The 13,130-nt window shown below is 38.9% G+C and overlaps 1 protein-coding gene across 4 annotated transcripts in view; it reads left to right on the forward strand.

Annotated features, from left to right (window-relative positions):
* The window catches only part of dpysl2b (dihydropyrimidinase like 2b), a 27,955-nt gene continuing 14,825 nt past the window's right edge, over nucleotides 1–13,130 (forward strand). The window contains exons 1-2 of one of the 4 annotated variants that reach the window (XM_057320557.1): nucleotides 1–48; nucleotides 333–603. In XM_057320557.1, coding sequence (XP_057176540.1) covers nucleotides 361–603 — 243 coding nt within the window. In that variant the 5' untranslated portion in view covers nucleotides 1–48; nucleotides 333–360. Of the gene's footprint in view, nucleotides 49–135; nucleotides 604–4,281; nucleotides 4,549–13,130 lie in introns of those variants that run through there. The other 3 variants (XM_057320555.1, XM_057320556.1, XM_057320559.1) reach the window with 3 other exon arrangements.

The following is a 13,130-nucleotide window of genomic DNA, read 5'->3' on the forward strand; positions in this document are numbered from 1 at the left end:
CTTTCCAGCAGAGCGTCACATCTTCATCCGTCCGATCTCACGCCTGCTGTACGGTAACATTGACTGTCTACCTGGCATCGCTTCTATAAATATAATGTTTTAGATACAGTTCGTCAATGCATGTGTTCAATTGAATAAAAATGACGTGTTGCATGATAAACGGTTATTGGCGTCTATTTTTGTAATTTTGTATTGTTCAACGAATTGTTTAGTGATTTTCATTGAAGGGTTGCGCAGTTGTGATGAACAGCATGTTAATGTGCAGGTCTGGAAGGTGTGATTGATGAAAGCTTGTGGACATCATCTTCCGCTTTACATGCCTTTGCATTCAGAGTTCTGTAACAATATTTACTGAGAGAAATGTCTGCTGCCGGTGATGCCCTCTTCCACAACATGGGAAGCTCCAGTCCCAACCAGCCTCGACAGAAATTCTGTGGCATGTTCTGCCCGGTGGACGGTTCGACAGACCAAAAGACGCTGGACGATTCGCTGTCCTCGGCAAGAGGTCGAGTGATAGAGAGGCAGAGAGATATCTCCAAACCACGAAAGGTTGAGATCAGAAGAAGTACCGGTAAAGAGATTCTCCAGAACCTAAACGACGAGGTAAGAGCTGCGGGGGATTATGCGTTGTCATGCGGGTGGAAACGCCTAAATCTTTGAATGGCCGAGAGTCTGATTACCATCATTGTAATCACGTATCGTTTTTAATCAGCTTTGCTTTCTAATAATTACCATTCATCAGTGAAACGTTTTGCTATTGTATTTTGTGGTTTGATTTTCACGACAATATAGTTTAAGGAATGTTTATTTATCTCCAGACTGTTTTCAAATTATTAGCTAAAATAAGGGAAACTCCATATAGTTATGAATACATACTTCATAATTTATCGATTTTTTACTTGATTACTTTATATATTTTTTAATTTAAAATCATATCTGACCAATACTGCAGCTGTATTTGTGCATTTATACACCAAGAGTGCAGTGCAGTTGTCAAGTTAGAGTGCTTTCCTTCAATAAGACATTAACTGTGATGGGGCTCAGTGAGTTGAAATCACAAATTATTTTTTTATTTTAAAACAAGCTATTACGTCACCAACAGAGTGCAACAAATTGGATGCAACATAATTTCTACCTTCATTGCTCTGTTCTATAACTTTGTGTTTGCTTATTTTCATGGGTTGACTGCCTGCTTTTGTTATGAACCATGTTGTACTCACCATTAACAGACATATTAGTGTTTTACAAATGAGAGAGCATTCAACATTTTATCTTATCGGTTTTCTTTATAGAACACTTTGCAAGACGTAGACACTGGTCAAGCACTTTTATTTTATAACTTTTATAATCTTACACGTATAATTAAATCTTAAAGTTTGTTTCACATTTTGATTCCGTTATAAATGTTCTGTTGGTGTTTTTTATTTATTCAAACTGTCAAGTAGTATTAAGAAGTTCTTCTGGACCAACATTGGATCAGCATTAGTTGCGTTTTCCAAAGTGGTCTATACGTTTAAAAATAAAAGTTGAAAACTGCCAGCACACACTTTTATTTACAGAAAATTTATAAAAAATATTACATTTTGTAAATGAGATCCACAAGCACTTTACTAGATCATTTTCACAATGACAGGTCTTACTCCTTGGAGCCCAGTAATCCAAGAGGTTACAGTGCATCCGGAAAGTATTCACAGCGCTTCACTTTTCCACATTTTGTTATGTTACAGCCTTATTCTAAAATGGATTAAATTCATTATTTTCCTCAAAATTCTACGAACAATACCCCATAATGACAATGTGAAAGAAGTTTGTTTGAAATCTTTGCAAATTTATTAAAAATGAAAAAAGCACATGTACATAAGCATTCACAGCCTTTGCCATGACACTCAAAATTGAGCTCAGGTGCATCCTGTTTCCACTGATCTTCCTTGAGATGTTTCTACAACTTGATTGGAGTCCATGTGGTAAATTCAGTTGATTGAATATGATTTGGAAAGGCACACACCTAAGGTCCCACAGTTAACAGTGCATGTCAGAGCACAAACCAAGCCATGAAGTCCAAGGAATTGTCTGTAGACCGCCGAGACAGGATTGTATCGAGGCACAGATCTGGGGCAGGGTAAGAATTTCTGCAGCTTTGAAGGTCCCAATGAGCACATTGGCCTCCATCATCCGTAAATGGAAGAAGTTTGGAACCACCAGGACTCTTCCTAGAGCTGGCCACCCGGCCAAACTGAGCGATCGGGGGAGAAGGGCCTTAGTCAGGGAGGTGACCAAGAACCCGATGGTCACTCTGACAGAGCTCCAGCATGTCTCTGTGGAGAGAGGAGAACCTTCCAGAAGAACAACCATCTCTGCAGCACTCCACCAATCAGGCCTGTATGGCATAGTGGCCAGACGGAAGCCACTCCTCAGTAAAAGGCACATGACAGCCCGTCTGGAGTTTGCCAAAAGGCACCTGAAGGACTCTCAGACCATGAGAAACAAAATTCTCTGGTCTGATGAAACAAAGATTGAACTCTTTGGCCTGAATGGCAAGCGTTATGTCTGGAGGAAACCAGGCACCGCTCATCACCTGGCCAATACCATCCCTACAGTGATGCATGGTGGTGGCAGCATCATGCTGTGGGGATGTTGGCAGGAACTGGGAGACTAGTCAGGATCGAGGCAAAGATGAATGCAGCAATGTACAGAGACATCCTCGATGAAAACCTGCTACAGAGCGCTCTGGACCTCAGACTGGGGCGAAGGTTCATCTTCCAACAGGACAATGACCCTAAGCACACGGCCAAGATAACAAAGGAGTGGCTACAGGACAACTCTGTGAATGTCCTTGAGTGGCCCAGCCAGAGCCCAGACTTGAACCCGATTGAACATCCCTGGAGAGATCTGAAAATGGCTGTGCACCGACGCTCCCCATCCAACCTGATGGAGCTTGAGAGGTCCTGCAAAGAAGAATGGGAGAAACTGCCCAAAAATACAAGCTTGTAGCACCATACTCAAGAAGACTTGAGGCTGTAATTGGTGCCAAAGGTGCTTCAACAAAGTATTGAGCAAAGGATGTGAATACTTATGTACATGTGCTTTTTTCGTTTTTTATTTTTTAATAAATTTGCAAAGATTTCAAACAAACTTCTTTCACATTGTCATTATGGGGTATTGTTTGTAGAATTGAGGAAAATAATGAATTTAATCCATTTTGGAATAAGGCTGTAACATAACAAAATGTGGAAAAAGTGAAGCGCTGTGAATACTTTCCGCATGCACTGCATATGTGGCCATTGATAGCTGTGGTGCAGTAACTATAGTTACAGAGGCTATGATGCTGAACGATGAGTGAACGATGATTGAATTATCCCTCGTCAGGGTCCTCATGTACAAAGACTTGCGTTGATTCCATACTGAAACATTGCGTACGGACAAAGCTGTAAATGTGCGTACGCACAAAAAAACTCATGCCTGACATAAAGTTGTCATGGAGGAACGCACATTCTGACGTTAATTTCACTGTTAGTACATCCGACCATGAGCGTGAAAGCTGGCGTACGCAACGTTTTTGTGCGTGCGCAGCGTTGATACATGAGGCCCCAGACCTTTAAGAGCAGTACCTTGGGATTTATTACAAAGTTTATACAAGTCTATCACCTTGCCTTTAGAATAACATTTACAAATCGCATAAACATTTAGATAAACAATGCACAACTTATGCACCGGTATTTTTTCTCTTCCATGTCAGCTGAGTACAGGTATTCCTAATTGAATTTTTTTACTTTTATACCCGGTAACATGATACTAGTATCTAAAAACTGCTACGTCACCAAGTCAATCAAACAGGAAATTGTTCTGTGTTCGACAAATGTGATTTGAACATTTTTTTCCTCACTTATAGAACTAATGACTGCAGAAATCAATAGTATGTTTAGGTTTACTGCATTGAGACCGCACCCGGAAGGATAAAAGCATATAACCTTAACACTTTGTAAACATAATCATATAAAATATGCTAAGACATAATATTACGACTAAAGCGTCTTTGTGTGTGCAAGTAAGGGACATATTATTGCAAGCAGGTGTCATATTCATTTTATGGCACTGATATTTGATAAGAGAAAATGTTTAAAAAGACTTTTATTTTCTTTCAGTTTCATTTAAATTAGAATACAGTTAAGGTTTTTATTTTATTTTTTGACATGAAAACGGTTGTCTGACGCGGGGTCCGGACTCTGGGAGGAGCTGTCCAGGGCGGGGTTGTGCGCATGCGCGCTGCTCGCCGCTGTGAAAATCTCGTTTTGTCTCAGCCAGTCTGTGGACTTGGTGCATCAGTGGAGAAAGAGTAAGGAGAGGAGATATTGGGCGCAGGTCCTTTGTCTTTGATTCACAGCGCTTTTGCGTCCTCTTTATATCACCAGACTCAGCTGAACTAAGTCATTTCCCCTCCCAAAGCAGACCTCTGCATCCATTATCGCAGCGATAACGGTTCGTCAAAGGGAATAAAGCGTCACGAAGATGTCGGGCTATCAGGGCAAGAAGAATATTCCCCGCATAACCGTGAGTTATGGAATATCTTCTTTCATTAGGCCTATTGGTTAGAAAAGTGCGTGTTTAGCGACATTTGACATGTCTTGAGAATCCATGTATTCAATTGACGATGTCGGTTCTCAACAGTCGCCAAACGACGGCTATGTGCGTGGATTAAACGCGTGCGTCAGGTCGAGCCGGTAACGCAAAAACCCTTGCCGCTAAGACTTGACGTTTTCAGCGAAGTCGAGCTGTCAAAGTCTTTGATATATATGTCTTGTTAGCAGCGATGCAGCACACACCCCATCTACACAGCAAGCGACGCGACAAACCCGGAACGCTCCAGTTAAACGAATTCTGTACACGCCTGATTATAATGCGCGTTCTGGTTCTCCCATGTTGTATTGCTATTAAGGTTACAATGAATCATACCATTCCAAGTTTATTTGATCATTTCAATCGAAAGGCAATTTCCGCGACTCCTCCGTTTGTGACGCGGAGGAAACGCACGGAACCGGTTGCGGACGCGATGCTTTCTTTGGTGACACGGCTACGCTCTTTGTTTTAAGACAGTCGCGGCTGCCGAGGCAAATGTGATGGATTTCGTTATGTTTTAGAGATCTGTGGTCGTTAGCGGGGGTCTTCTCGACTAGCTCACTGAAAAGTCGCTCGTGGGATCATGGCGAAATGTGGGAGCGGTACAGGATAACGGAAAATAACAGAAGCAAACGTGGGAAATATGATCTAATTTCCTTCCTCGTCTCATTGCCTTTATTATAATGGAAATGGTAGAAGTAGCCCTGTATATTTCTGCATACAGTGCAATGCAAGCTCCACCAATCTCACAATAGATCAGAGTCAGACATTGTCATGCATTCCCACCCCTTATAGATGAAGATGATAGTATAATCATCAAGACGTCCAAATATGCTTAGTTTTGGGTTTTTCATTACTAGTAATGTATGCTGGAAATAGCTGTCGGACAGTGGAACGGAGATCTCACCAAGCTCGGCTGGTGGCGGGTGTGCCTTTGTTTCTTTTCGATGGGAGCACTTTCAGCAGGGGTTTGGGGGGAGCTTTAAGACACCCTTTCAGATTCTTCAGGCTGTTAAATGAGAAGTAGGTACGCTGCGGTTTACATCCAGCATGTTCCGGAAACCACGTTCAACCGCTCTTAGTGATCTAAGAGGATGGAGACAAGCCAGCCCTAGAGTACATCCCTAGGCACGCGCAGAATTCCAGGCGGAAAAAGATCACATCTGCGGCCAGAAAATCAAAATATATAAAAATGGAAATTATCATAGAATGATGAAGGACAAACCACCCTCTGCATGGGGAAAAATGCGTGTGGAGTTATTCAAAGCTGTATATGCCACACCCCTGCACAATGGCTGTCCTTCAGTGTTGTGTCTATGCCAGATTAACAAAATTTACAGTAAAGAGAAAGGAATGTAGCTCGACAGTCGATTTGTCGATTGACATCGAAGGCATTTCTTACACGTGATCTCTTGGTCTGTAGTCACTCACAGCTTGGCTTCGGTCTGTAGTGGAATTAATGTACCGGATTGCACACAGTGGACCTCCCAAGCACACCGTGACCCGAAGACCCCATGCATAAATATTGTCCTCGAAAAGGCTTCAGCACAATTCTGTGAACTGTTTTGGCAGGAGTTGTACAGCAGAAGGGCAGACAGTGATATTTAAGAGCAATTGGCTCTATTCTCACAGACAACAGACAGTCAGAAATACACAAACACAGATATAGCTTGACACCATCATATTGTCTGATTTAGAGATCTTTTATTAAACTTATAGACACCGTATTTTCTGTACCGCAATTTGGTCTCCTGCACAAATAGACACAGGCGTGGTCTGAATACACACATATGTCACACACACAGACACAAGCATATGCCTTCATTGCCGGTGTGATGGAGGGTTGCTGGAATGGTTAATGGGGTGGGTCTGGGCAGGCCAGCTGCATTGGTCAGCTGCGCAGACAGGCGGAGGAGGGTGACACCTTCTTGGGCCTCAATAAAGATGAATGTTAACTTAAATTCACCACCTGCCTGGTCACTTTTAGCTATAGTTATGAGGTCAGATTTCAAGAAGCAGTTTTTGTAAATTCATTGAATGTTTAGTTAATTTATGTCGTTGTTTCATTAGACACTAAATATAAATGCGATAAGCAGTGAGTATTGGCAGTGATTTTATCATGGGTAAGGGGTGTTTTCAGTCATTTTTAATATGGCATAACCTCTAAATAATGACTTGTATTATTTACGTATTTAAATTTTTTAGAATGTTTAAGAACTTAAATATGATTAAATATGAATCACCCAATGATCCTTTCTTTGCTGTTTAGTTTAATATGGTGTCTACGATGCCCAATAAAACAAGAGTTGTCTGGTTGCCATGGCAACCATGGCAGGTCCATTGCACACTAGCTGTCCCAGAATGCGCGGCTGACCCGTAGTGTCTCGTTCTCACCCCCACATACATCAGAATTTCAGCTCTGACTCAAACCGTCTGCCAGGGATGTGTTTTTCCTCCACACACATTACATACAGGATTTCCCCATTCAGCAACATAGTGAGCGGCTGTGTTTGTAAAAACAAGCATACTGGTTATAAGCACGCATGCACATTAGCTGCCAAACACACTTGTTGAGTTTTCTTATAAGAGGATGATATGGAGATCAGCCTTGCATTTCAACCAGATTCTGCCTCGCAAATGTGTATAAATATAGGATGACTTAATTAGTATTTCTATATTGGTCTTTTCTGCTTCTCAAAATGTTTATGGCACAGACAGTATTTTATTTTCAGGGTTGTCAAACGATTAATCGTGATTAATCACATCCAGAATACAAGTTTGTGTTTACATATGTCTGTGTACTGTGCATAATAATTTTGTATTTACAAACACAAATTTAACACATACACAGACATACATGTATATTATATTAAGGAAAATTTACATTTATTTATTTATATTTACCAATATAAAATATATAGGTGTTTATTATTATTTTATCATGTTATTTTTTTTCCCTAAATATATGCATGCATGTGTATGTTTTTATAAATATAAAATTAATATGCACAGTACACAGACATATATTATGTCAACTTTTATTCTGGAATTTATTTATTTATTATTAATTATATTATATTATTTTATTTTATATTATATTAATTATATTATTTTCTGCATTGGTGTCAAACTAGTTCTGGGCGGTATGACCAAAAATTAATATAACTGTATTTTCCAGATTTATGCCGGTATCCCGGTACATGGCGTATTTTTTAAACCACATTTTCTACTGAGTGAGAGAGGAAATACTGCTGTTGATTGACTTAAAATGCCCTTTTATACTGTCATGGTGACAGTATCCCCTATAATAACTGCAAAGTTTAGACTTCTTTAACAACTGAATAGCATGTAAAGGCTTCATGATTTCCTGAAATCATATTTTTTAATCAGAAAACAAAGGCTTAAATTGGATGTGTGAGAGGAAAGCGATCGCATCACGCTGTCAATCCTCCTTCCTCTACCGACCCTTGTTTCTCATCATAGCATATAGAGAAACAGTTCAAACTAAAAACACATCATATTATATGCTTATATTGAGCAGATATGAGGGGAACATGATCGCTTTTTGAAAATGTTTGTTCGTGAGTATATTTAATATAACGTAATGCGAACTTGCAATTGCTACACTTGTGCTGCCGTTCAGCCGCGAGGTGCTCGCTCCCATTGCGACGCGAAAGAAATATGTAACATTACCGCTCAAGCGCGAGACGCAAACATCCAAGCGCCTCTGTTTAGCACATGTTTATATAGAAAAATGATGATAAAGTAGTGCCGCGGCATACAAAGACGCATTCTGTGTGAATGGCCGGTCACAGTGCAACAGTGAAAAGAGACCCCACTGAAACAGTGTCGCGCTGCGTTCCGCAAGTTGTTTAAGCGACATACACCGGTAATGCGGTATATTAAAAATTCATATCATAACAAAAATACACACCGGTATTCGGTATGAACCAGTATATCACCCAGCACTATGTCAAACTGAGCACAAAATACATTACTGCACTCAAATGGTAGTTGAAATCCAAAATATTAAACCAGCAATCAATAGGCAGGGGTATAAAACGTCTGTGAATGACTGGTGTGTTCATTGGAAATCTGTGGTCCTCCATATGGCTCATATCAAATATAAACCCTGCTTGATTTGATAAGTTTGTGTCATTATGATTTTTTTTTAAAAGGTCTCATTCGAGGGTTAAACAGTACTTAGAAACTGTAGACAGCGTGTAACAATTTAGGCATGTTTGGCAAAGCAATGCTGCAGATACGGAAAACGGGACTTAACCCAGAAACATTTACAAATGACTAATGGCAAACATTCAAACATACACGTTCATTTATGGCAGACAGTGGTTAAGCTGTGGTTTAAAACTAACATTCAGAGCACAAGACGAAAGACAAATGTATGTTCTCAATAAGTTACACTCTGATTTCATGGAGAAAGTCCAACACAAACGGCAATTTAAGGATAAACTCATTTTATTTCAGACTTCCTCTTATTAACATTTTGACCAGATTGATGATGTCATGATGCTTTAGCGCAGTACGTCGGCTGTGATTGGTCGGTGATTGCCTGGGTTATGTAATGGATGTTATGAAGCAGCTGTTCAGTGTGGCTGACCGCCAAAGCCACATGCATGGTCTCAGAGGCCCATGAGCAAAGATCCAAACATATAAAGTTCTTCTATGATAAAGCATTGTTTCTCTGTACAATCTTTGTTATACAAATTACATTCCCAAAATCTGGATTGGTGTGTCTGTAAACTAAACTAAAATGCTGTGGAAATTCACCGCCAGTGCATTCTATGTTTCTTTTCGGTCATGTTTTGCTTGTTTATGTCATCCAGAGATGTGTAGTAGATGTCAGGATCCTGGAGAATTTGCTTTCATCACAAAGTGAATTAGGGCAGGGCCTGAGAATCCACCCAGGGCCTCATGTTGCTGGGTTGCCATCAGGCACGCAAAGAGGCAGAAACGCAGACAGAGGCGCCTTTGTCCCCTGAGGGCCTTGTGATTGGAATTGTTCCACTGTTCCCCTTTCAGAAAAATGAATGTTCTGCTGGGGTTGAATGTAAAGTGAATTCTAGATGGTGATGGCTGTACCGGGGTGTCTGGACAACTTTACCTTAGACATGCTCAGTGGTGTTGGGAAAAACTGATTAGTTTATATCATTAAATTGTTGCTTGATAAATAGTTTTTTTATCCGTTAAATTATACACTTGACACTTAGTCCTCATAATACATAAGAACAGCTTTCTTTTGTCATTTGTTTACTAATCAGCAATTAAAACTAAAATCAACTGTTGCACATGTATAGGGCAAATTCCTATAGATGTTTGATTTAGATGTGATATGTGTCAAAAAGTCCCATTAACCTAAAATGACTGGGTAAAAAAGTTATTGATTTTTAAATAGTTTTATTTAAGATGATTATATACAGATTCAAACCACTTTTTTTACAATGATTGTGCTTTAGAACTAAAAAATGTTCACAGGTGCCATGTGTTGCATGTTTCGTATACTGACATGATTTGATCTAATATACTGTATGTGAGTAAATATTTATGTATATTACTGTATGTTTTTATATCATTATATATAAACAAAAATTATACAAAAATGATATATTAATTTTGTTTTATTTTATTAAGTTTATACAAATACTATAACATTATTATAATTTTATAAAATTAGATTAGGTTATTTTTAACCTATTTCACTTAAATATGACTGTCTGTCTGTTTGAAGTTACTGTTCCTCTATCTAAACAAGTTTTTAAAGCTCTTTTAAGCTTTTTATGCTTTAAAGGTCCAGTGTGTAATTTTTTGTAGGCTCTATTGACAGAAATGCAATATAATATACATAACTATGTCTTCAGAGGTGTCTAAAGACCCTACATAATGAAGCGTTATGTTTTTATTACCTTAGAATGAGCTATTTCTATCTACATACACATTACATGGAATTCACCATGTTGTTTCTACAGTAGCCCTAAACAACCAGTGGTTCTGAAACTTTATCATTGTAAGGCCCCCTTTGTGTAGAGTGCATCACTTTGCGCGCCAAACCCCCCCCCCCCCCAATTAAAGACTTATAATCTTAAAACTTTAAACTAAGCCTAAAACATATTGTTGATGTTTTTATGGCCTACAAAGTATGATACATTTCTATTTTGTATTAGGGATGCACCGATGTATCGGCCACCGATATTAATCGGCCGATATTGGATTGATTAACACCATCGGCATATCGGCAATAGTGTGAAAAATGCAAATACCAATGGTTTATTAATTAACTGCATGGAGGCAATGAGTTGCATGTCTGAATAATCCAAAGCAAAAATAATTCAATAGCAACAGCACAGACTTTATTTTTATTAAAGTTTATTAAAGAAATGTTCAATGTTAAGTCAAATATGAGTTAATGTTGTTAATAAAAGAAATATTGGATAGCAAAAATCACCTTTGAATATTGTCATGTTGTCTTATTGTATTTTTATCTTAACATGTGCCTCTCTTAAAATCTTAAATGGATCCAATTCATGTTCAGTAAAATTAATTTAATGCCGAAAAACTAGCTAGTATTGTAAAGTACTATGCAATTGACCAATATTGATATCGGAATCAGACGATAGTTGTTTGTTAAAATCGGTATCGGCCAAAAAAATCTTATCGGTGCATCCTTATTTTTCTTGAAATGCCACAAAATCTGCGGCCGCACCCTGGATCCATCTTGCCCCCCAGGTTTGAGAACCACTGCCCTAAACGGATAAACTGCTCTACAGAGCTTTGTCCTTCGACAAAGAAGTGAAAACGTGATGACCAGTGGCACCCCTAAGGGGGGTCCAGGGGGGACCGCGGCCCCCCCAAAAAGTAACTGGCACCCCATTCTCCCCCCAACCAGAATGAGATTTTTTAAATATACTTTATATATTTTTTTATATTATAATAATAGTATTAATATTTATTAATTAAAATGTACATTATCGAAGCACTATGTAAAAAAATAACTCTCGTTTAACCTGCGAAACCGCGACTAATGTCGTCTTTACACAGCAAAGGCGGCACAGAAACCGAATCTGAAGCGGCTTAAAACCATGAAAATGAGTATTTACACAGAGCGTTAATGCAGCTCTAAAGCGGCATAAATGCATTTACACAGGAATTAAAATAATGAGAAATAATGCAGAACATAACCACAAAAGCACAGTTCTAACAATATGCTGATGAAATAATATCTTAAATTAAACAATATAAACTCAAAATATATAAATACTGACACTAATAATAACAATGCATACTTTAGGATAAAAGCAACAATAGGCTATAAATGCAACATTTTAAATGATTTTCCTAGCTAACAAACACTCTCGGGCACCTCACCGCATATTGAAAGATGCCAAAAGTTGTTTTAAAGAGCCACAAAGTCAGTCGACCAGGTAAATGAACAGTTCCGATGTTACAGCAAATGTTACCAGATCGTTTTCGTGTATGAAATACTGTCCTCAATGAGATGCGTCTGGAAATATAACGACAAAATCCTGAATTTCAATCCTAGCCCGACAAGACCCAAATAATTTACGCTCCTAGGGCCGGGCATCTGTGCACAAGCGCTACTGTCCTCACTTTACGATCTGGACCGAAGCACACTTACATTATTATGATGCGACTGTTTTGAGGTAAACGGTAAGAAAAGCACAAACTCTCTCATCACAACACAATGTTAAGTTTGTGATTTATTAAGTGTTCAACTTCATGCATGTGTTGCGGAGACCCATCTGCTTAAGTAACACGAGAGCTTTTCAAATAACTCTGCCACACTGCATAATGTCCGACAAACCTAATATTTGAAGCCGTTTGAGACGCACAGTAAAACATGTCTGCATGTGATCGTGTCACATACCGGAAGTTTTTTTCCACGAAGGAGAGGAGCTTAAGGAGGAATTTAAACAATGTCATGAGTTCAAATAAAAAAATCTGCATGCCGGGCCTGAGTCACAAACAATCATACTCCAAACATTTTTTCTAAGTTAACTTTAAAAAGAAATGAAACGAAATAAATGTAATTTGCCATTAAAAACTAATCTAAACTATTTTAATGGCTGAAAACGGTCTCAAAATTTACATCCTGCATTCAAACTGTGCCACAGCCTGCCTGAGTAAACAAAAATACTTCAAACATTTCTCCTCATTAAATCATTTTATGAAGAAATGAAACGAAAAATTTGTTTGAATTATTCAAAAAACCTGTGTTGTTATTATTAGCCTAAAACAAATGTGGCTGTGTGTTTTGGGCTTCATCTTCACTCTCTCACTTTCTGCTGACATGACAATGACGTAGTTTAGAGCGGCTTTAATGCGCCTTCATTTACACTAAACCTGAGCCGCATCAGAGTCGCCTTTGATACTAGGGTCTGAGGAGGGTCAGAGGCGGCATATTTTAGATCGGCTTTCGTGCGGCATTGCGTCTTTACACAGAAATTTAATCCGCCACAGAGACGCCGGTAACACTTTACAAT

This window comes from Triplophysa rosa, linkage group LG22 (genome assembly GCF_024868665.1).
Source record: "Triplophysa rosa linkage group LG22, Trosa_1v2, whole genome shotgun sequence".
In the NCBI taxonomy this organism is placed as follows: domain Eukaryota; kingdom Metazoa; phylum Chordata; class Actinopteri; order Cypriniformes; family Nemacheilidae; genus Triplophysa; species Triplophysa rosa.